This window comes from Montipora capricornis, chromosome 2 (genome assembly GCF_036669925.1).
Source record: "Montipora capricornis isolate CH-2021 chromosome 2, ASM3666992v2, whole genome shotgun sequence".
NCBI lineage: Eukaryota > Metazoa > Cnidaria > Anthozoa > Scleractinia > Acroporidae > Montipora > Montipora capricornis.
The window spans coordinates 64,762,677-64,786,164 of NC_090884.1; the positions used below are offsets into that span (position 1 = coordinate 64,762,677).

Sequence of the window (23,488 nt, forward strand, 5' to 3'; positions counted from 1 at the left end):
AAGTACGGTTGCAGAGAACGTTGAAACGTGATGAGAATTTTTATCGGAAGTACAGAGACTTTATGGATAACCTTGTCAGCAAAGGATATGCCAGGAAGGTGACTGCAGAAGAAGCTGAGCGTCGAGGCAGAAAGACTTGGTACTTGCCTCACCTTGGCGCATTCCACCCCCAAAAGAAAGAGTAAACCTGAGACCAGTGTTACTAAATGGAATCTTGCGAGTTGGAGGTCGTTTGCAGAAAGCAGTGGCACTGTCCTCGGATGAAAAATACGCGACGATTCTGCCGAAGGGCCATCATGTCAGTCAATTGCTTGTTCGCCACTATCACGAGACTGCTGCTCATAGTGGAAGGGAGCAGACGTTGTCTGAGCTTAGAAAAATGTTTTGGATCATTGCTGGAAGAAGTCTATACTAGTGAAACGAACAATTAGGAATTGTGTAAAATGCCGAAGACTGAATGCCAAACGAGAGGAACAGGTCATGGGGCCCTTGCCCAGGGCGAGGTTGTAAGCGTATCATCCTCCGTTTACCTTCACAGGTGTTAACCTTTTCGGGCCACTAACAGTTAAGTGGGGCCGCGGAACCGCAAAAAGATGGGGATGTTTATTTACGTGCCTTACAACTCGTGCTGTTTACCTTGAAGTGACACCATCGCTAGAGGCAGATGATTTTATTATGATTCTTCGACAGTTTATTAGTAGGAGAGGACCGCCTAAAGAGATTTGGTCGGATCGAGGAATTAACTTTATTGGAGCCAACAGAGAGTTGAAGGAGCCCATTTCGAAATGGAATGAGGAAAGCCTGGGATTGAACAACAGCTGCAGAAGAAGGGCATCAAGTGGGTCTTACAACCACCTGCTTTCCCTGTCCGGAGTATGGGAACGCCTGGTGCAAACTACAAAGAAGCACTTGAAGAGCGTTGTTGGAGATGAGCTTCTTAATGATTTAGAGCTGAGAACATTGCTTGCCGAAAGTCGAATCGATTATCAATAACCGCCCAGTGACTGCTGTTTCAGATGATCCTGCAGATTTCACAGGCTTGAAACCGAATTATTTTTTGTTGCAGAGAGATACGCAACTTCCGCCTGGAGCGTTTGTGAGCCGAGGATAGGTTTTCCTAGAGGCGATGGAGAAAGGTCCAGTTCCGTGTGGATCACTATTGGAAACGCTGGGTACGAGAGTATCTGCCGGCTCTTCAAAGAAGACCAAAATGGGTCAAGTCAAGAAGAAATGTGAAGCCTGGCGACTTGGTACTTAGTGCAGTGGATAATGTTGTTCGAAACAGTTGGCCACTCGGCCGTATGGTGCAGTGTTCACAGGAAAAGATGGATGCGTGCGTTAATCCAGGATCAAGAAAGCTGGTGGAGTGTTACAAAGATATGCCTCTTGGAAGAAGTTAATGATGGCACGTAAACCAATGAGAGAATGTCAAGTAGCATGTGGAATATTGACTTTGTTGAGTTAAAGACACTTAAATTAAGGTGAGTAAACGAACTGTGTAATTACAGTCCGTTTGTGGGGCCGCGATGTCGTCTCTTTTCCCGCGCTTTTTGTTTTTCTTAATTGCGTCAATTTATTTTCGCTCCGGCTCGAGATTATCGATGCGAAGCTTGTGTTCATGCTTTTATGGCGTATTAGTCACTCTTCTGGTTTACTTGTACAAACGTTTTGTTCACAGCAGTACACGCTGGAAGACGAGATTAATCCTATTCGGTTTTGTCTGTACCGAGCATTCTTGTTTGATGTGTGGTGCAAGATAAACAGTGACAGTCGGCCACGAAATTTTAAGCCTTGTTAGCTGGAAATTCGTTTTATCGCCACGTGCCTGATGTTTTCACCCGAGGATAATTCGCCTCATTTCCTTAAATCCTTAATATTTCGTGGATTTATGGTTTGGATTGTGATCAACTGTGGACTGTGTTGGATTATTGTTTGTACAGAAGAGCATTGAGAAGCAATTCGAGGAGTTTCGTCGCTTGAGGGTACATTTTATTATTGTCATCATTGTCATTGGAATCCAATACGGCCTTGTTAGCTGGAAATTCGTTTTGCTGCCACGTGTTTGATGTTTTCCCCGAGGATAATTCGCCTCAGCCAAATAAGGTGCGTTTTGTCTTCCAGGAGATTCAAGTCGTCTTTGCGTGATATGTAGCTCTAACAGTACACGATATTGTTTTGGTATTGTATATCATTGTAGTGCCATGGTAGAAGTCAGGTAAATAGGTCCCTGAGAAGATATGTGGTTACTAGCAAAGTACTAAACCCAGAAAGATTGAGGAAAATAAAAGGGAATCTAGGCTGACATGCTGATCATTTTCAAGTTCCGTCACAACTTCTTTTCACCACAAGTTTAAGCGTGCACTGTGAGCGTCTGACAGCTTGGTAAAAAAGGTGCATTGAATTTAATCCCTGTCCGGCAGGGTTATTGTCTGGATGGGTGACCTAAAAAATATACCACTTTGTAACAGAAGCGTAGGATCGAAAATTCTATTTTAAAGCTCAGAAATGCGAACTAAGCAACGTGCAGATTTTGTTAGCTTGCTTTATACAAAACAAATATTGATGCAAAAGTAAATGAATATCGATACACAGTTTTTAGGAAGAGCACAAAGAAGTTTTCAGGACGGTCGATCGAGAATAAAATATTTTGCCATCAGCAACAAAAGTTACGACATGAAAACAACATTAATTTTGAACCGCGAATATAAAAGTTGCCATCAGCGAAAAACGTTTTGGGAGATTTTTGCTAAGTTCAATTTTGTTATTGTACTTTTGGCTGCACCAGTAAATCGCAAAATCGAAAGTGACATCTCTTTCAGCGGGCGCTGTGATCCATTCACCGTGGCGTGTTTCCTCGCGTAATAGTGAGGCATCTGTGTCAAATGATAGCAAGATACCGGGTTTTTGTTTTTATAAGTTTTCTTTTTCTTTCAAGTGTTACAAAGTTTGACAAGAAATGTGCGAATTCAACACAAAGATCACAATCGTTCAACTGTTGAGGTTGACCATTGTTTATGCAAAGTCAAAAATTTACTTTCCAAGACGAGGTTATTTATCACCAGATAATTCCATCGTTTTGGAAATAGCAGCTACTTAATTATTCATCAGCGTCATAATTTTTCGCTGATTTTCGGGCTCATTTTGTGGAAACTCAAGCACGCTTCTAACAGACCTGTTCACTTTCGTGACTTATGCACGCGCTGCTTACAGTACACTTCTACAAAAATCCTCCCGTATCACATTTCAACGCCCCCCCCCCGGGGGGGGGAGTACTTTAGGAATTTTCTGGGTGGGGATGTGCCGCTGGCACCCTGGAACCCTTAGCCTATACCAGTGCTAGTTTCAGCTGGATTTTGCTACCCTATACTAGAGTAAAAACTCCCCAAATCACTCCTATCCTAGAGTAGCTGTTTTCCAGAAACTGAGGTCACTGGCACAGTCTAAAACAAACACTTGTCCAGCAATGCCAAGCACGTACGTACGCATTATCAAGACAATTTGGCTATCTGGGGAGTATCATCGCCTCCTCGACGGTTGACGTGCAATGACACTCCACAGGTCGCGGTCGGCAGCTTGGCTGGTGCAGGCGTAGGCTGGCTGGCAGGTCCACTCATTGATGTCCGCCATCCAGTTGTTCTGTGGCCGCTCTCTTGTTCTCTTGCCTTCTAGAATTCCTTCTAATACTGTCGTCAAGACGTTTTGATGTTTCCGGTTGCTGCTTAATCATTTTCTTTGCTTTCTTCTATAGAAAAATTCATTGTCTAACTAGTGAATTCCACTGTAAATTTTACACTAAAAACCTATCTCGCATGAATCACGAAGCGATGAGTACGATATCGGTTTTTCGAGTGAAATTTACTTTGGAATTCACCAGTTTGGCAATGAATTTTTCTTGAACCGCATGGGTTTTAAAAGAAAACAAGCGCACCCTCAGCGAGCGAATGGAAAAGGAAGAAAAAGCCGTTTCTGAGTCAATTAGAATAGGAATCACGCTAGAATTAAAACTTTTTTAGTTCAAGGTCAAAGAAGAGTTTTACTGAAGTACTTTATTCCACTTGATCTTTGAAAACGAGATCATCCACATTTTGATGTATTTAATTGAAACATGCCAGGTTGGCTTGGAACAAGAATCGGCAAAATAGGGCAAAGCAACCAAGAAAGGACGAAAACAAAAGCTAGTGAGCTTTCCCCCTAATTTCACGAGAACTTATTGCGATTACGTGTTTATAACATAAGGGCAAAATTTTCTTGTCACTGTCGAGGCACAACGAAAACCAGTTGGGCAAACGTATTAAAAAAGCACTTGTTCGCTCTCATTTTAGAGCAAAACGAACAAACAATTCAAGTTTTTCTTTATGTCCAAAAGAGTACAGGTAATTGTTATTTAATTCCAGTTGAGAATAAAAGTTCGAGTTTCATTCCTGAACTACGGAAAAACCGATTAAACCACCTTTTAAAAATAAGCATCGGTAAAAATAACGGTAAAAATAACGCATCGGTAAAAATTACAAACGGTTTAGTGCCCAAGGAAAGAATTTGTGGAGTAACTTCTTCCACTAAGTATGAGCTATTAGTGGTATTCTGTTTTGTCGTTGTCGTTCTCTTTCGCTCTCCTTTCGTTTCTGTTATAGACATAAATCTTCCAGGCATCATGTAACCTTTATCAGAGCTTCTTAAGATATGCCAAAAATTGCAATACAGAGAAAAAAGCAGCTTTAAGTAAATTAAAAATAAACACTCAGCTTTAAGTTTATATACCAGTCAGATGTTTGACTTGAATAACTGCGTAGCCATCAGTGGGGACAGATATCATGATATGTCAAACTGGATTGAAACAAGCGAAAAGTGCAGAAAGAAAACATCTTCCAAACCGTTTCCACCTGAACACGAAAAGCGTTGACTGTGTAAGAACTATAGTTGATGTAGTATGGCCGAGTAGCCGCGTCGAGCCACAGAAAGCGGGCGAAAAATGAAGCCTCGATTATGTTTAAGTGACTTAACCTGGGTTAAGCTTGCAATCCAATCGAAACCCAGTACCTGATCAGCGGTCAACTTAAAAAAAAACAGCTGACCTCGGTGAGCTCTAAGCTTGAGCTCGCGATATGGATACGTGATACTGGTCAGCGGATATCTTGTTTTGACAGGTGTCAATTGAGCAAAACATGTCCAATATCAAAGATGTATGCTGTAAGCTAGCGTGATACTGGTGACATTGGCATACATGGACGGGTGGAAGTACGTACGTACGGACGTCGATGACGTCATGGCTATAAAACCAAATTTCTCACATCGATGGGTTACCATATTTTCTTAACAATGGTGCTCCGCGTCTGCGTCCCTTCGGCGCGCGCGGAACTCCGTTATTACCCATTTTTCCGACTAGTATTGCCAGACTGGCAACCCAGTAATTATCATATAAACACATTTCTATACTGCGTGACTCTCGCTGACTTCCTGACGGAAGTGATTTAGCGTAACATTTTCATTTTGTCTCACTGCTTCCCCAAAGAAATGTTCAAACGGCAGTTTCTTGATATCACCCACGTACTTCACTTCTCTTTCTAGGATATGCAGCGTTGATACGCGAAGGATATCACGCTCTGAAAGCTGCAGTTCACGATGAAGAAAACGGCTATAATGGCACTTATGGTGATGTTTTATCTGTTGAAATTCTGGCACTTTTTTTCGGGGGGGAGGGGTAGGGGTGGGGAATATAGCAGTGGGCATAATTGGTTTATGACGATTACATAACCGAGAACCGAGAAACGGGAATTTATCACTGTGCCCAATTTAAAAGAAAATCGCAAACACCAATGGGTATTCAGTGTATCAAAATTTGATAATCACATTACATGGTGAGCGTTTGTTACCTATTTTGAAGATACAAGCGAGGGCAAAGTTCTGCTACCGTACCCACAGTAAGACAGCGTTAACCCCGTGCAGTATACATGTGTAAAGAGATGAATTTTATTGTTCAAAATTTGGGGATAATCGAATAATTCCGCAGTTCAAGTCTTTAATATATGAATTTTAACAGTAATTGCGATATGAGCCCAGTCTGATGGCCTACATATAGCTGCCGCAAGTCTCTTCTACGGCATTACGTGAGATGCCGAACTAGAAAACGGAAGGTGGTTGCTTCGACTCTTCAGTGCAAAGAATAACTTGGATTTTCCGAGTATCTCTGAAATACATCACGCTTCTGAACCTAGTCCTTTGTTTACCATATTCGTCGATTCCATGCTTCATTTTGCCTGTCTAAGTAATTGGGGCATCTCAAGTAATTCACAAAAAGAAAAGAAGAGCTAAGTTTAACATTAAATCGGGAACTTGAAGAGAATTCAAGACAAAAATTAGAGAACTTGGGCTGTCAAAAACGGCAGTTAACAAGCGTGATGTATTAGAATAGAAAGTTACGTTCTAATTCGCTACGCTCACACGAACGTAAAATATTTTCTCCTTTAATGCTCTAAAATTCACAACAACTTCATAATGGATTGGTCGCTCAGGCAATCCAACAACTGACATTTATTGGTTACAATCAGATGGACATCCTAGACAAAAAGATACTACAAATACAAATTAATAAAAATCTTCAATGAGCAAACAGATGAAGGTCTGATATTGGATTAACTAATGTCAGTAGGGTAATGTGAAGTGCTGTTTTCTACCCATGTATACCATGTGAGCGTTAGCCCTACTAATGGAATTGGACCCACACAAGGACAGAGAAAAACTCTGACCAGGGTGGGCCACACGGCCAACGTTTGCATAAATGTCCAATATGTCCATTACATACATACTTTTGCAGCCGACGTAGATTTCCAATGTCCGCGCAACTTCAATAATATTTCTGACAAATTCTAGTTATTCAACAGATGCCCTTCCCGATCACAAACCGTGAAAACTGAATTCTTTTTCGTCGTGACCTCGATCTCCCAAGCAATCTTAAAACAATTCCCGAAATCTAGAATAAGAGATCCTCTCCCCAGAAAACCTATAACCATTCCTAGAGTTGAGAAACATCACTTTTCTCAAAAGAGCCAAATTACTATTAAGTATTCAGTTGTCCATCTCTTGATGAAGTGCCTTGCGAATGCAATTGGCCCAATAGTTCAGGATGGCTGGACTTGAATTTGCAAATGCTCTTCGAGTGGGACTGAATGTTATTGTTTATTTCTATGTTAAACTTTGCACATCGGAATGATGACGGTTGCCCACGTTATGAACGGCAATCAGCCAAACGGAGAAAACTACGTTTGAATCATTAACTCGAGGATTTTCTTTTTTCTCAACGACAGCAACTGGAAACAATACTTCAGTCGAAACTTTCGAAATGTAAATGCAAACATAAAGACAATTTCCAGAAGGCAGGCGTTGGAATGTGAAGCACTCAGCAGTCGCCAAGTTTTGTTGAACAGATGGCGGTGATGATCCCAAAGAAATTATCACAGTAACTTGCCTTGGGCCTGGGAGAGACGAAACAGCAATTTTTGGAAGCCAACTAAAAAACTGTCTTAATTTCGGATCATTGCAAAAAGGGAAGTTTACAAACCAGTTATTATGCAAATTAATTCTCATACAAGAACATTTATACACTGAGTGACTTTTAGCTGACTTCCTGACGGAAGCGACAGGCGTAATGTTTTCATTTCGTCTTATGCTTCACCAAACAAATGTTTAAACGGTAGTTAGTGGAGATCACTTACTTATTTCACTTTGTTGTCTACGATATGCAGCGTTGAGACGTGAAGTACATTAGGCTCTGAAAGCTGCAGCCTATGTTGAAGAAAACGGCCATTATATGTGGAGCTTATAGTGATGGTTTATCTGTTTAAATTCTAGAACCTTTTCCTAGGGGGTGGGGGGAGGGGGGGAGGGTGGGGGTGGAGTTATAATTGGTTTATGACGAGTACATAATTGAGAACCGTGTATTCAAATTAATATCGCATTAAATGGTGGGCGTTTGTTATTTGTTTTCAGTAAACTCGCTAATTTTCTCTTTTGTCGAAGATACAATGGCAAAATTCTGCTGCTGCGCTCACTCTAAAATCTTGATCTTGGATAGCTTTAAAGACGCAAAAACAAAATACGGAACAAGAAACATCTACACTGAGATTTCCCTCACTAAAGAGAACGGAACTGACATGGAAGAAAAATTACCCTATGAGTCGGGAAACATTACATCCTCTGATTTCCTATCTATTGTAAAGCGTTCCATACATATACTGGGAGATACAAAGTTCTCAATCATTCTCAACATACTGATAACTGAAATTCAATTCAGCAACGGTTATTATATTACGGAGGGAAACTTACACCGAAGACATGGCAGGTAAGAGCAACTTTTAAACTCTTAGTTGATATTTTGTGGGAGAGACGCCCAGTGCTTGACATGTACGCAAAGCGCTTTTCAGAAACTACCTCGGGGTACAACATAGCGCAAGTCATAAAGGTGAATATGAACTGGCCAGTAAATCAATTTTTAGTTCATTTGGAGTTCATTTCTTTGGAAAATCTAGGATGAATCAATAATGTTAAGTTTAAAATTCGATTGATTAAATGACTTGTATTTTGATATAAAGGAACTTGATGAAGGTTCGTTTGGCTAATGACACAAGGAAAATCCGCGCGGTTATTGCAGCCTCATACAATAAAATAAAATAAACAAAAATAAACTACAGAGAAAGTTATTAGAAAACAAGTACATACGGATTATTACGCTGTATCCTTAATCTCTTTTAGTATCATTGTTTTGGCTCGTTTTGTTCCTCGCCGTTCCTTTTCATTCTATTGGAGCTCCTGCTGAAGAGAAAATACTGACAAAGACCAGAGCTGTTCTTCAAAAAATAGACATAGCTTCTAACGGAGGCCGGAAAAGGCTGGGAGACTTAATCTTTGAAACTAGAAGGGCATATGTAAGTATCTTAGTTAATAACTAAGTATCTATCTGTAGAATACCTGTTCCTGTGAAAATCAGTTGTCATGTCCCTGATAAAACATGGCAGTGAAGTCTCGCGTAACATGACTTCTTCTGATTGGTTAAAAGTGGCGGCCCTTTATTTGTTTCGCGCGCAAATGTATCTAAAAATAAATCCATTTGTGACTGAGCTGCGGCAAGACCGCAAAGTGATAGATCAACACTCTTATCTAATTTACTCCTGAGTATTTTTCGTTCAAAGATTTAGGGATAATCGGGAAATTTTGCACTTTCCGAATTACATGAATTCTAACAATAACTGTCATATGAGCACAGTCTGATGGGCTATAGCTGCCACAAGTATCCTCTAGCTCAGTGGCTGAGATCCCGAACTAGTAATCGGAAGGTCGTAGGTTCGCCGCTTGCAAAGAATTACTCGGAATTTCCGAGTATCTCCGAGTCCAGTCGAATACATTTCGTCCCTGAACCTTGTCCTTTGTTTACCATGTTCATTTCCATCGACTGCCCCGTCGTAAGGGACAGACAACAATCTTAATTTATTAGAATAGAAATTGGAATTCACATTCTACACAACACATAAATAACGCACGACTTCTCGTTTAGCCTGCTTGGGCCACGCCCCGCAGTTTGGGTTATGGTGCGAAAAGAAAAGTGGCGACAAAAAATTGGCAAGTGAAGCGAGCCGGGCTATGGACTGGATTTCCCGCTCGGCTCGCCTCGCTCGCCATTTTTTTTTGCTTCATAACCCCAACTGCGGAACCTGGTCCCAGGCTACTTCTCGTTCAGCATACTGGTACTTCAGTATCCTGAATTAAGTTTTTACAGTTCTTTCCGCACATTGTTTTGTTGTACCCGCCATCGCGATCCATGAAACTTATAATCTGGAGTAAGTCAGTAGAGGACGATATATAAAATGGTTTCCTGATTAAGTTGATCAGCTCATATTAAGAAATTCTTTGTTGTCTCTCGTTTTTAGGCAAAGGAATTTTTTGGAGATCCTCTTGAGTTCAGACAAGTTGAAATACGTGGACTGGAACGGTTGGGCCAAGACATGACGGTACGTTTCGCTCCTGTCATCTATCTGTCTCTTACATTAAAATATAAATCTTTATCCATTGGGCGTATTACAAAATGCTTGTTCTCTAGAGCAGGCTTATATTGGTAAGATGGCGATTACTGGTTTTGTCGCTACATGTAGTGAATTGTTCGAGGACAGAAGACGACCGGGTTGTCTGCCAAAAGGAGAAAACCAAACTTTTTTGAGAGATGGAGACATTGACCACCAAACGCCTGCTCTGTACGTTAAGGTGGCTCAAAGCAGTTTCCAGCACTTTCCAAGACGTAGATTTTTGATGGGTCATAATTACTACTCTTTATCAATTGATGCTACAATTATGGTATCACAATACTGCCCAATCACTAGCAAACACGTTGGCACTATTTTTGTGACACAATAGGTTACCATAGCAATACTATGACCTGCTAAAAGCATCCTTAATTTCAGCTTTAAGCGCTTATATTTCAAAAACGGCACGGTGAAATTTTTTCTTATTACAGAATTTTGATTAGGAGGATAAGATGTAACTTTTGGAAAAGTTAAAAAAAATTCTGTACATGGGGTTCAGAGCCGTCTGAAAAGTTTAGGTGGCTCTGAACCCCATGTACTACAAAATATCCAGGCTGAAACGGGACTCGTAGGCATGTCCTTGGGATTCTGGGAAACTGTGCACTACAGTCAAAACCCGCATCTAAGAACCTAAAAGCTGAAATTTGGCATTTAAATATCCAAAAATATAAGAGCACGTTCAGCCTGGCAAGGAAAAATAGGTTCTGATACAAAAAATCACTGCAATTTTGATGATCAAAATTCTCGATTTTAATTGTGTGAGAAACGTCTGACAAAAAGTTGTTGTGTATGTTATTGTTTAGCAAACAAGGCAAGCAATTTTGTTGTTGAAAATAGAAGTGCTAAACCATTATGTATTTAGTAGTACGATAATTTTGCTAGTTGTTACACTAGGACAAGTTCTAAAAAAAACCTAATCAGACAGACTTGTGAAAAACTACCCTAAATTATAAGAACCGTTTCAACCTGGCAATGAAAATTCTAGGTTCTTATATGCGGGTTTTTACTGTATAGCGCAACTGGACGTGACATGGAAATGTAAAGGAAGCTGCAAAATGTTACTTAATAAAGAGGAACATTTTAATAATGGGGATGATAGGAAAAGATCAGAGATCTCCTCAAAGAAGAACATATTAATGACAAAATATGGCATCTTGATTACTAGATCGGGTGCTCTACCACTAAGACTGAGCCTGCTCTAATGGCTCACCGCTTACTACTCTGGTATACAGCTCCTCAGAAGGAATCCGATGTAGTAATCGGGAGGTCATAGGTTCGATTCCTGATGTCAGCGCTCAACTCTTTTCCGTGCATTCCCGAGTAAATATTGATTAATTTATATCTTTCATCAAATCAGCATTTAGAAATTAAATGGCTCCGCTTCTTGATGAATTTGTTGTTGTTCATTGGTCCAAAAACAGCCCTATTGAAACTGAATGCATTTTTGTCCCGTTTTCTTTTAGATAAAAACCTTTGTAAAGGAAGCATACAAACAGCTTTCTATATTCTACGCTGTCCTTCAAGACATATTGGATCATTGGCCTCATGGTTTCGAAAGAAGCGGCAGTAAACTACTTTTGCAAAAGATTTCAGATATAAAGAAAAAGATTGGAGAGCTTAAAGACGATGCGAGGAAACCAGTCGTAAGTGAAAACAAATTGACTCATACTTTATTGTTTCTTGGGGAAAGGTTGCGTCTTCGATCTTCATATCTCGAGGTGATTTCAAAGTGCATATGACGAGAAAACAATCGAGGTACTTTTGAAAATTTATACTGTTTGAAAGACACATTAAAGTTTGAAATATCAAATTAAGTTAAGAGATTTTGTGACTGATAAGAAAACGGTTTAGGGACTGGGTTGAGTCCACTGCAAAGCTTGGGAAGTGACAACACGTTGATGTACATGTCCGTCTTAAGGAACAAATTTTCCCATCTAATACGACTGTGACTGTGACTGTCTCCGGCAAGGTATTTCCATAACTCTTTTTTGTGGGCTGGAGGAAGCTATCGTCAAATTTCGTAAAGAAAAAGGCGATACCAGTTTTTTTTTTTAATGTTTAATTCATAGAACTTTAAGTTTTTCAGGACTTAATTAATGTCAGCTCTAAGTTCTTAACAGTGCAGTCGCCTATGGAAGGAAATTCGTTTTTGAGGTTTATTTGTCTATTTTCTGCAGCTTTGGTTTAGTGCACGTGACTCCGCAGCCGGTAGTGTCTTCCCATCAACCAACATTTCACAGCCAATTGAAGTGTGGAACCAGTCTGCGTATCGACAGAAGAAGTGGATATTGGGAGTTCTTGGAGAAGTTGATACAAGCATGCGCTACTTACTCACTGAGATTACAAATTTTTCAAGAGCTAAAAACCGACGATAACTGAAAATTACTGAATTATGGCAAGACTTTCAACATTTTAACACGTTAGAGTGTTCGTTGATGGTGACTAAGTACATTGAATCAATGATTTTATAAAGTAGAGCACTTTTTAGCTCAAAAATTAGCTTCATGGTTTGCCTATTGTTGCATTGAAAATCGTATTTTACTTTTTATAAAAGGTTCAATTAATTTTGTACTTATAAAATGCAAAAGCTCTTTGCAGATATACAAACGTTCTATTAAGGTTTTGGGAAGAGCTTAAAGACCCAAGCTGTCAAGTATTTATTTTTGTATAAATACATTTTAACTAATTGGTGTCATTATTATACTGGAATATTGATGAACCATCGATAAAATATATTTTTGTATGTGAACATTTCCTTTTGTGTTAGATGAAACAATTAAGTTTACCCACAATTGGTTATGAAAATTTTTCGAATGTCTTTCTTGCTTGGGGAATGGTTGTGAGAATTATTTTTCTAAAGCATTCCTTTAGCGGTAAAAGCTTAAAGAATTTCCTGGCAAAGCTAACAAATCGGTCCGGGGGTTTGTCGTGTGGTTTTTACGCCAGCAATTGCATTTCAATTAAAACCGAATTGTTTAATTCTCGTTAAAAAGCTTTTATCAAACTTTATGCAGCATTTTCAGTTGTGCTTTCGCCCGTCGCCAGGCAACACGTTTCCCCTTCGCCTTGTTATTCATTTTTGAGAATTCATAATGAGCAAAATGACAATAGGCCTTTTTCGATATATTAAAATTCAGCTTGCTAATGAAGCAGTGAGGAGAAAAACAAAGGACTGTGGATGATATGTAAATATTTTTCACATTAATTCCGAAGTGTTTCTATTGTTTTTGTCCTCACTGCCTCACTATCAAGCTGAATTCTTGATATTTCGAATCCATCTAACAATAGACCAAATTATGTTTTTATCATTTGTTTCAAAAGTTTCAAGAAGATATGATAAGGCAAAATGGAACAATGACATCCAGTCAGAAGAGCATTTGCAAATTCAAGACCAGCGTCCGTGGATAGTGATTTATACGGTGTATAGCGTTATCCACCTTTTTTAACAGCCAAGGCCAGATGCGGTTACCCCAAAGAAACTAACGGCATCACAGTAACTTGCTTCCACGCGCGCGCAGTGAAATGACACAGCAATCTTTGGAAGCCAAATAAAAAACTGTCTTAATTTCGGATCATTGCAGATAGAGAAGTTAACAAACATTATCAATGCAAATTAACTAGACGCTCCAGGAGCGTACACTGGGTTGCCTGTGGTACGTTTTACTCAAAAGCAGAAGGGACTGAGTTGGATGGTATTGAACTGCAGCGTTCCAGGCAATTCTTTCAAGTCGGGGGTCATTAAAACCATTTAAGGGGTCACCCAGAAATCGTGCCAGCAGAGGCCCTTTGGTTTACACGTTCATACGACGAAACAGATCTTTTTCTGAGGTTATCATAGTAACTTGCTTCCACGCGCAGTGAAATAAAACAGCGATCTTTGGAAGCCAACTAAAAAACTGTCTTAATTTCGAATCATTGCAGATAGAGAAGTTAAGAAACCAGTTAATTATGTAAATTAATTATCATGTAAAAACATTTCGACACTGAGTAACTCTGGCTGGCTTCCTGACGGAAGTGATTTAGCGTAACGTTTTCATTTCGTCTTATATCCCCCAAAATAATGTTCAAACGGTAGTTTCTTGATATCATGTACATATTTCACCTCTCTGTCTAGAATATGCAACGCCAATGGGTATTCAATGTATGAAACTTTGATATCACATTACATTGTGAGCGTTTGTGATTTGTTTTGAAGATGCAAGCTAGGGCAACGTTGTGCTACCGTACCCACACTAAAATCTTGGACCGTTATAAAGGCCAAGGAAAAAAACAGAATAAGATTAAGATAAAATAAGAAAAACTAACACTGGAATTTCCCTTATTTAAAAGCGAACGGAAGTAACCAGACCAACTCACCGGAAAAAAAAAACAACTCTATGAGTCCGTTAACATTACAGCTATGATTTCCTATCTACTGTAAAACGTTCCATACATGTAATAGGAGATACAAAGTTCTCAACCATTCTAAACCTACTGATCAGTGAAATTCAATTCAGCAACGGTTATTGTATTACGGAGGGAAACTTACACCGAAGACATGGAAGGTAAGAGCAACTTTTAAACTCTTAGTTGATACGGTTATTATATTACAGAGGGGAATTTACATGGAAGACATGCCAGGTAAAGCAACGTTTAAGCTTATAAGTTGATCTTCGACGCCCAGTGCTTGTTTGTAAAGCCCTTTTTTAAAAATAATTCTATCGGTACAACAGACTTAGGAGTCTCTGGTGTATTCCACGGGTGGATTGCAAACTACCTTCATGAAAGATCCCAATATGTCAATGTCAACGGCGCAAGATCAAAGCTACGACAAATCGCTATCGGTGTTCCCCAAGGTTCTCTACTGGGACCCAGACTCTTTGCAATATATGTCTACTCAACGACCTACCAAATTCGTCGGAAATCAGATGTATCCATATGTTTGCAGATGACACTACTATCTACTATATTGGGAAAGAGATCGAAGAAACTATTGATGCGTTAAACTACATTTTAAACGATTTCAGAGTATGGTGCTTTAAGAATCATCTGACTGTTCACACTGGAAAGACTGAGGCTATGCTGATTTCCAGCCATGCTTTGTTGGTCCATTTAGACCTCTTAAGTTCGGAAATTCTTACATTCACTTCACCACTAAATCCACTTGCTTAGGGGTTGAAATTGACTATAAACTGAACTGGGAACCCAAGTTAAACAACTGCAAACTAAGTTTGGAGGAAAGCTACAATTTCTGAAAAAGGTTTAAAGCCCTTCCCTCAAGTGTCTTGGAAGAAATATATTTCAAAGGGATTGTACCAAGCATCACTTACTGCATCGCTATTTGGGGATCTTGCTCACCATCTGCATTTTATACTTTGGAACATTTGCACCTGAAAGCAACCAAACAAGTCCACAAACTCCCTACCGAAACTTCTGACACTGACGTTCTTGAACTGGTAAAATGGAAACCACTAGTCTATATTTACAAGCGTAGGCTCGCTTCTATAATGTACCAGGTCTATCATAATAGTTTACCTGATCAATTCACACCCCTATTCGAAACACGCAACACTAATACTAATTATAATTTATGGCGTATTAATCACTTCTCGCATGTACGGTACAATAGCAACATTGCCAGAAATAGTGTAAGGTATAGAGGGCCCATTGTTTGGAATTTAATTTCTAAAGCCATCAAGGACGCTTCCTCCTATCAACTTTTTAAACAAAAACTTAACAGGCCTCAAAGATACTGGACCAAATTCAACTCGAAAAAGAGGCCTGTCCGATAACATCAAAACAATCAGATCTTTTATACTTTTAGTTTTGCTCATTGCTCGTAGTTTTCCGAGCCCCGCTAGGGGCTCGGAAAACTACTACGGAACTCGCAAAATATCCGCGTGTATTATATGTTAAGCCATCGTATAAGATGTATGTATTTTGTTGTTCAAACTTTGGGGATAATCGGATAATTCCGCACTTCAAGTCTTTATATGAGTTCTAACAGTAATTGCGATATGAGCCCAGTCTGATGGCCTATATATAGCTGCCGCAAGTCTCATCTACCGAAATGGGTGAGATGCCGAACTAGTAATCGGAAGGTGGTTGCCTCGAACAAAACAGAGCAAAGAATAATTTGGATTTTCCGAGTATCTCCGAAATACATCTCGCTTCTGAACCTAGTCCTTTTGTTTATCATATTCGATTCCATGCTTCATTTTGCCTGTCTAAGTAATCTTAAGTAATTCACAAAAAGAAAGGAAGAGCTAAGTTTAAAATTAAATCGGAAACTTGTAGAGAGTTCAAGACAACAATTAGACAACTTGGGCTGCCAAAATGGGTAGTTAACAATCGTGATGTTGCTGAACAAGGTCCTTTGTGTAGGTTTTCATCGCGGTGGGTAAACTCATCCAGAACAAAGAACTTTCGAGAACCTGAAAAAATAATCAGCAATGTGGATAAAATAAATTCAAGTTACAAGAAATAAAAAGACAACCCTCGAGCGGCCAATCAAACTCGGGCGAGTGCCTCCTTTCTTGCAAACTTTAAACCAGTGTCTTACATATTCTTCTTGCATACTTTAAGCCCTGAGTGCCTTACATATTCCCCTCGCAAAATTCAGGCCACTGCCTCAGGTAATTGCAAAGTGCGAATTCGGCTCAGCCCTAAGTCAGCAAAATAGGGCTCTTTTAGTCATCCAAATAGGCGTTAAGTCTAAGCGCAAAGCCAAAAATTTCCATGAAATGAAAAATTCCAGGACCTAATAAAGAATAAACATTTGTACCGTTAATGAGACATTCTCCACCATTACCAATTTATAGACAACAATGAAATTTGAAAAATTTCCTTGAAATCACGGACTACAAAACTTGCTGCCGGAAGGCCAGAATGTGACAACCAATGTAGCCTTCGCAGAACACGCATATAAATAGTAAAGAGATCTTCCTATTAGTTTCACGGCAGCAAGGAAAAAAGGAAAGGAACTTTATTCAAGTGTATGGTCGTTCTAACGCTGGAGCAGCAATTGGGGACACTGTAAATTGAAATTAACAATGAACGCAAATCAAACGTTAGTTTTTGAGGAGAGGGGAAACCGGATAACCCGGAGAAAACTGCTCGGTGCACAGTAGAGCTAACAAACTCAACCCACATATGACGCCGGGAGGCGAGCGCTCTAACCACTTCGCCATCCCTGCATCCGAAGCATTTAAATATTGGGCGAAAAATTCCACTCCACTGGAACCCAGATTCCAAAACTTTGAAATGAAAAGAACTTAGGGGCTTATTGGAAGTCGTAATTTGCAAAATAATCGACCATTTGAGGCCCCGGCAGGGTCTCTAAACAATCGACCATGTAAAAAACGTGCATGACCAAACTGCCAAACGCCAATGTCAATAAGACGACTAATAAAAACCTAGTTGAGGAATTTTCCTTAAATTTCTATTCGCGAGCAATAAAACCTTGAGCTTAGACAACTCCTGGTGCTCGCTTAGATCTAATAGGAAAATTGTTACTTCTACCATACATTAATTAGGGGAAACTATCGTACGTGATTCCTGCTCCTGACCGAGCATGAAGGGAAGTAAAGGAGACCATTTCTGTTCGATGGAGGCCTTGTAAAGTAAAGTAAAGTAACCATATTTAACGTCGATAACTCGTAACAGTAATTCAACTGACAAGCCTGAGGTCGACGGTGCGCTCATTTTACTCCCCCTCTCCATCAGTGCTGCGTTTAACGGTTATTTAAAGCTACTTAGCTACACGGAAAGGAGTCGAAACAAGGATGTGAGATCCAGGACCGCTTGCACCAAGCCCGCGCACTAACCGACTGTGCCATCCTTGCTCCAACCAATTCTACATGCTCCAGGCCAGTGACCAAACCAACGGCAGCGGAAGCACCTGTTAGCGGTATTTCCAGCACATTCGGAACGGAAAAATAAAAGGTCAAATAAAAAGATAAAATCTTTTCTGTGGGGAAACTAGTTAAGAGCGTCAGTGTTGAATTGCGAGAGTAAGGGAGTGAGAGAACCAAAACTTGTTATCTGCTTAAATAGCCTGGTGACCCAATGGGAATATCCCTGGCGACTACTTGAACACCTAGAAAATTTCTGATATGAAACTACAAAAACCCTAGAAGAATTCAAACTCATACCAATAGAAAATATATTGGAATTCACAGTCTTCAAAGTTCAATGATTAACGCATGATGTCTCGTTCAGGATACTGACGCCTCAGTATCCTGATTTAAAACTTTACGTAATTCTTTAAATATATTGTTTTGTTTTACCCGCCACCACGATCCATGGTATTGATAATAAACATATAATTTGGAGTAAGTAGAAGCCAATATATAAAATGCGGGTTTCCTGATTAAGTTGATCAGCTCATATTAAAATATTCTTTGTTGTCTCTCGTTTTTAGGCAAGGGAAGTTTTTGGAGATCCCCTTGAGTTCAGACAAGTTGAAATACATGGATTAGAACGGTTGAGCCAAGATATGACAGTACCTCTCATATTAAAATATTAAATCTTGATCTATTGGGCGTATTGAAAAGTGCTTGTTCTCTAGAGAAGGCTTATATTGGTTAGAGAACGATCACCGGTTTTGCCGCCAGAATTTTTTTTTCCAAAACAGAAGGCGACCGGTTTGTCGACTAAAACGGCAAGACCAAAACTTTTTGAGAGATCGACCATGATACGCCTACTCAGCAAGTAGCTTAAGAGAACGATTGAGAATAATGCGAAAGAAGAAGATCAAACTAGCCTAAAAAAATACGCAGCCTGGAACAGGACACGTAGGCATGTCCTTGCGATTGCGCTGCACCGCTTCCCGCGTGCGGAAAATCGCGCACTTGCGTAGCTATGTGAAAATAGGAAATCTAAAGGAGATTATGATTGCTAGTTAATAAAGAGGAATCTCATAAATTACGATTTGGAAATGATAGGAAGAGATCATAGTTGGACTGAAAAAATAAGCATATGACAACATATGCCGGACGTTTCGATTACTAGGTCGGATGCTCTACCACCAAGGCTAAGGCTGCTATAACGGCTCACCTCCTACTATTCTTCGATACTGCAACAGCTACTTAGAAGGAATGCGATGTAGTAATCGGAAGGTAATTGGTTCCGGCGATTCCTGTTCTAAGCACTGAAATCTTTTCCGAATATTCCCGAGTCAATATTGATAATTCATATCTTTTACAAATTAACATTTAGAAATGTCTCCGTTTGCTGTCGATTATGTTGTTGTTCATTGGTCCAAAAACAGTCCTATTGAAATTGCGCTTTTGTTTTCTTTTTAGGTAGAAACCTTTGGCCTCATGGATTCAAAAGAAGCGGCAGTGAACCTTTCGTAAGGGTTAAACTATAACTGAAAAGATTGGAGAGCTCAAAGACACAGTGAGAAAACCAGTCGTAAGTCATGAGCGAAAACAAATTGACTTATATTTTTTGCTTCTTCAGAAAGGGGTGCAAGAAGGCGTCATCGACCTTCATACTGTTGTGAACTTGAGCTAATTTTAAGTGCATATGTGACAAGAAAAAAAAGGTACCCTTAAAAGACATTCCGATTTTGTGGAAGTGACGTCAATTGATGTCGATCCGCCTTAAGGTTTTTACTTGTTACGAAAAATCTGTCCATCTAAGTTCATAATGAACAATGTGATGGTTTTCCTTAGTTTTAATTCCAAATATTAAAAGTAAACAATAACCTCTCCTCCCGGAAGGAATTGCCATAACTCTCTTCTTGCATATGGGATGTAGGGAGCTTTTACAGCGGCAGTCATGTTTCATTAAAAAAAAGCCGATGCTGATTTTTTAAACCTTAAAGTGATAGGCTTTAAGTCTTTTTAGCCTTCTTAATTAATATCAGTCTTAAAACCGACGATAACTGAAAATTACTGAATAATGGCCAGACTTTCAACATTTCAACACGTTAGAATGTCTTTTGATAGTTACTCAGTTCATTGAATCAATGATTTTCTAAAGTAGAACCGTTTTCAGTTCAAAATTAAAATTAGTTTTATGGTTTGTCCTTTCAAACTGACCGCCAACTGAGATTTGAAGAAAGATCTTATTCCACGTTTTATAAAGGGCTAATTAATTTATTTTACACTAAGCAATCCAAAAGGTCTTCGCGGATCCCCAAACAGATGAAAGATGTAAACTTGTAAGTATATTTTTTCTTGTAAATAGGTAAAGCATTTTATCTAATCGTAATCGTTGTCATTTGGACACTTCTTTGTGTATTAATCATAACCATTACAATTATCTCAAATTTAATTGGTGCATTTACTGCGTTATTTTTCACTAATTATTGTGTAGGGTTGAAATCGGACAATGAAATCGGACAGTTGGTTGTAATCGGATACTTGAAATCGGACAGTTACATCGGCCAATCATATTAAGTGCACTCAGCTTAATCCACGAATCACAGAATTTATCAAGATAACCACTCAAAAGGTTCATCAGGACGAGGTTGGTAGGGGAGTTCTGTTTTGGAGACATTGATCTTGAGATCAAACAGTGTTGCTGCGGCAGAGAAACGGTCCACAATCTCTTGTATGTCTTGATGGTCGGTAGCGACCAAAGCTGAGTCGTCTGCATATAGCAGTTACCTCATACAGAGCTTTCTGGTCTTGCTTGAGGCTTTCAGTCTGGACAGATTGAACAGCTTCCCAAGACTCCTTTGTTGAGGTTGGCTCCCATTGTCTCCAGTACTGCAGCAAGGTGAAGAGTGAACAGGGTAGAGGCAAGCACACATCCTGGTTTGACACCATGGTTGACGGCGAAGGCTTCACTGATGTCTCCTGCCATGGAGACTTTTCCAAGCATTCCTTCATGAAAGAGTTTGATAATCTTCACCACTTTCTCAGGGCAGCCGTACACTTCCAGAACTTTCCAGAGTGTTTCATCGAACCCGGGCCAATGAATGCAGTGAAACCATTGAGTTCACCCGCGATTTTTTGATTTTTTAGTGCTTTGGAAAATGGTTGGAAGAAGTTTCTTTCTGAAGGACTTCTTCGGTGGTGGAAGCTTAACGATATTTTTGAGTTGCTCAGGGGACGAGAATGGAGAGACTTCTAGTCGTCGGGTCGCAAGCTTAAGGACATTGGTTGTTTAAGATCGCTAATGCAGTCTCACGCTCTGCTCGCTTCAAACAAATCCAGGTTTGAGTGTGAAATACATACGAAAAATCAACGAAGCAAAGAAAAGTTTCACAAGAGATGCTGCAAGAACAAAACGCGGGGAAAAGTGTCAATATACCGTAATTATTTGCCCATCTGACATGTGATTTGTATTTAGAAATCCGGACTTGAATATGGAGAAAAAAAAAATGAAAGAAAGGCATTCGCCATGTAGCCGAAAGTCTCAGCGATTTTAATTTCTCGCTCAGTCAGGTGTCCATTCTTGTCCCCAGGGCCACTCGCTTTCACTTACCGTTGCGAGTGACTCTAATTGCAGAAGCAAAAATTAATAACGGATTTTTTCATTGGCTAAGAAAAACTGAATACGCACCAAGAATTAAGGGATAAATTACTGTGCACTTCCTTTTCGAAAGGCTGGAATTTTGAGGCGCTGTTGACATTCTCGTCCGCAGAGATGAAAAAAGCTTGCAAAAATGACGACTAGTACGTCGACCACGCCAAAAAAAATGTAGTGCATCAGTTCCCCCGTAATCAAACACAGAAGGCAAAATACACAGGCAATCTCGTTTCTTTACAACGATTGCATAAGGCATTGCCTACCAGCCCTCTTTCTCCTACCACGTGACCAAAAGAAACGAGGGGGACTCTGGGCATGAGAATAGCCTGGTGTCAAGAACAAAAGAAAATGTGCGATCGCGCTTCACTGCCTTACAGACCAAATTACCAATAAAAAAATAGGGTTCAAAGAGGAAGCAAAAATGTACCATTTGGGCAATCTTTTGAAATGGCTACAGTCGTCCTGCATCCTAGAATCAGACAACTTTTGCACATGGAAACCACTTTAAGATTGAATCCAGACTGCTCAAATTTGAAACTCCATATAAACTCTTGTTGTCTAATGGCGAAGCAGTTTTTCTGCATATGTCTCCGAAAAGGCTGTAATCCAAACCAAAGGAATTTATTGATTCATATAAAACACATCCATCAATTAGCCAATATAAAAAAACACCATAATACACTTTGTTTCCTCCCCCCCCCCAAAAAAAAAGCATTAGCATTGTTTCCAATTCCTCTTAGGACCATTGTAAATCCAAAGAGAAAATAAAAACAATGGTTATGCTAAATTTTGGACAGTATTATGATATTTTTGATATTGGCTAATTGGAAAAGCAAACAACAAAAAATACAAAGAAAGGAAGCTCTCCTTTATCGGTGGATCTATTCTCTTAAACCTTCCGCATTTATATAAATACATACTTAAGTGACCGCTCCCCATCAGGGGTTTTCATGGCCAATGAAACACAGTAACAAAACGACGGAGCAGAACAACTACCGGCCGGAGACAAACCAGTTGGCGATTTACAAGTGCAGCTGGGAAGTTGAACCAGGATATACCAGGATCAAATTCAACGAGTCGTCAGAGAGGGTCTTGAACCGGGGTCTCCGGATCTCAAGACAAGCTCCCTAATCACTGGGCCACAGTGCCTCCTCACACACACCCACCTCTCCTTAAAAGAAAACCGTCCTTTTCTTAGTAGCCTCAAAGAGAGAAAACAAAGGAAAATTGGAAAAAAAAACCAAGGAAATAGATAAAACACTTGGAAATAAGTTTGAAAATATAATTAGTGGAATTAGACTTTTGTTATGTCAGTGTGGGCAGGAGCAGTTTCTTTTCTGTTTTTGTTTTTGCCAAGTTTTCTTTCTTTTTTTATTTATATATGCCAGTAGCCTTTCGAATTGTACTGTTAAAAGCTTTCCATATTATTATAGTATAGTGTAGTATTGTATTGTATTGTAAGTTAAAAGTTAACTTTATTAAAAAATAAATAAGGAAATAAAAAAACACGGTTATTAATGGCCTGGATCAGCCACTACGCGTCAAGAGTGGAACCCACAGGTAACCACGGATTCCTTCAGTGGCAAAGGTCTGCCATCTCACTATAGTGAACCACTAAAACAAGCTAACAATTCTTCAGCTCTGATCCGAAGGGGCCAACGCTTGGCGCAAAAACGACTTATAAAGTCCGCTCAGATACATCTTTCTTACCTTCAAAAAAGAAAACTCCATTGATCATGTCATGAGCCCAACAAGCCCTAATGTCAAAAACACACGATTTTAAAAACGTCACGTGCATGGAAGCTTAAACCCTCAAGAAAAACAGACGTCATCCAGAATTATTTACCCATAAAGAATAGTAATCAAGTGAAGCTATGATCTTCGCCAGTTATGAGAGACAATTTTTGCAATTGCGCTAGAGAAGCCTGAAAAATTCCAGGGGGAATACATCGGGG

The 23,488-nt window shown here is 39.6% G+C and overlaps 2 protein-coding genes across 2 annotated transcripts in view; both read left to right on the forward strand.

Annotated features, from left to right (window-relative positions):
* Positions 1-23,488, forward strand: part of LOC138031474 (TNF receptor-associated factor 2-like) — a 527,459-nt gene that overhangs the window by 370,154 nt on the left and 133,817 nt on the right. The window lies entirely within an intron of this gene.
* LOC138038182 (uncharacterized) lies at positions 8,143-12,471 on the forward strand. Its single transcript, XM_068884008.1, has 5 exons — positions 8,143-8,335; positions 8,746-8,918; positions 9,918-9,998; positions 11,531-11,710; positions 12,245-12,471. Exons 1-5 carry the CDS (start codon positions 8,329-8,331, stop codon positions 12,440-12,442), a joined length of 639 nt encoding a protein of 212 aa, XP_068740109.1. The 5' UTR covers positions 8,143-8,328; the 3' UTR covers positions 12,443-12,471.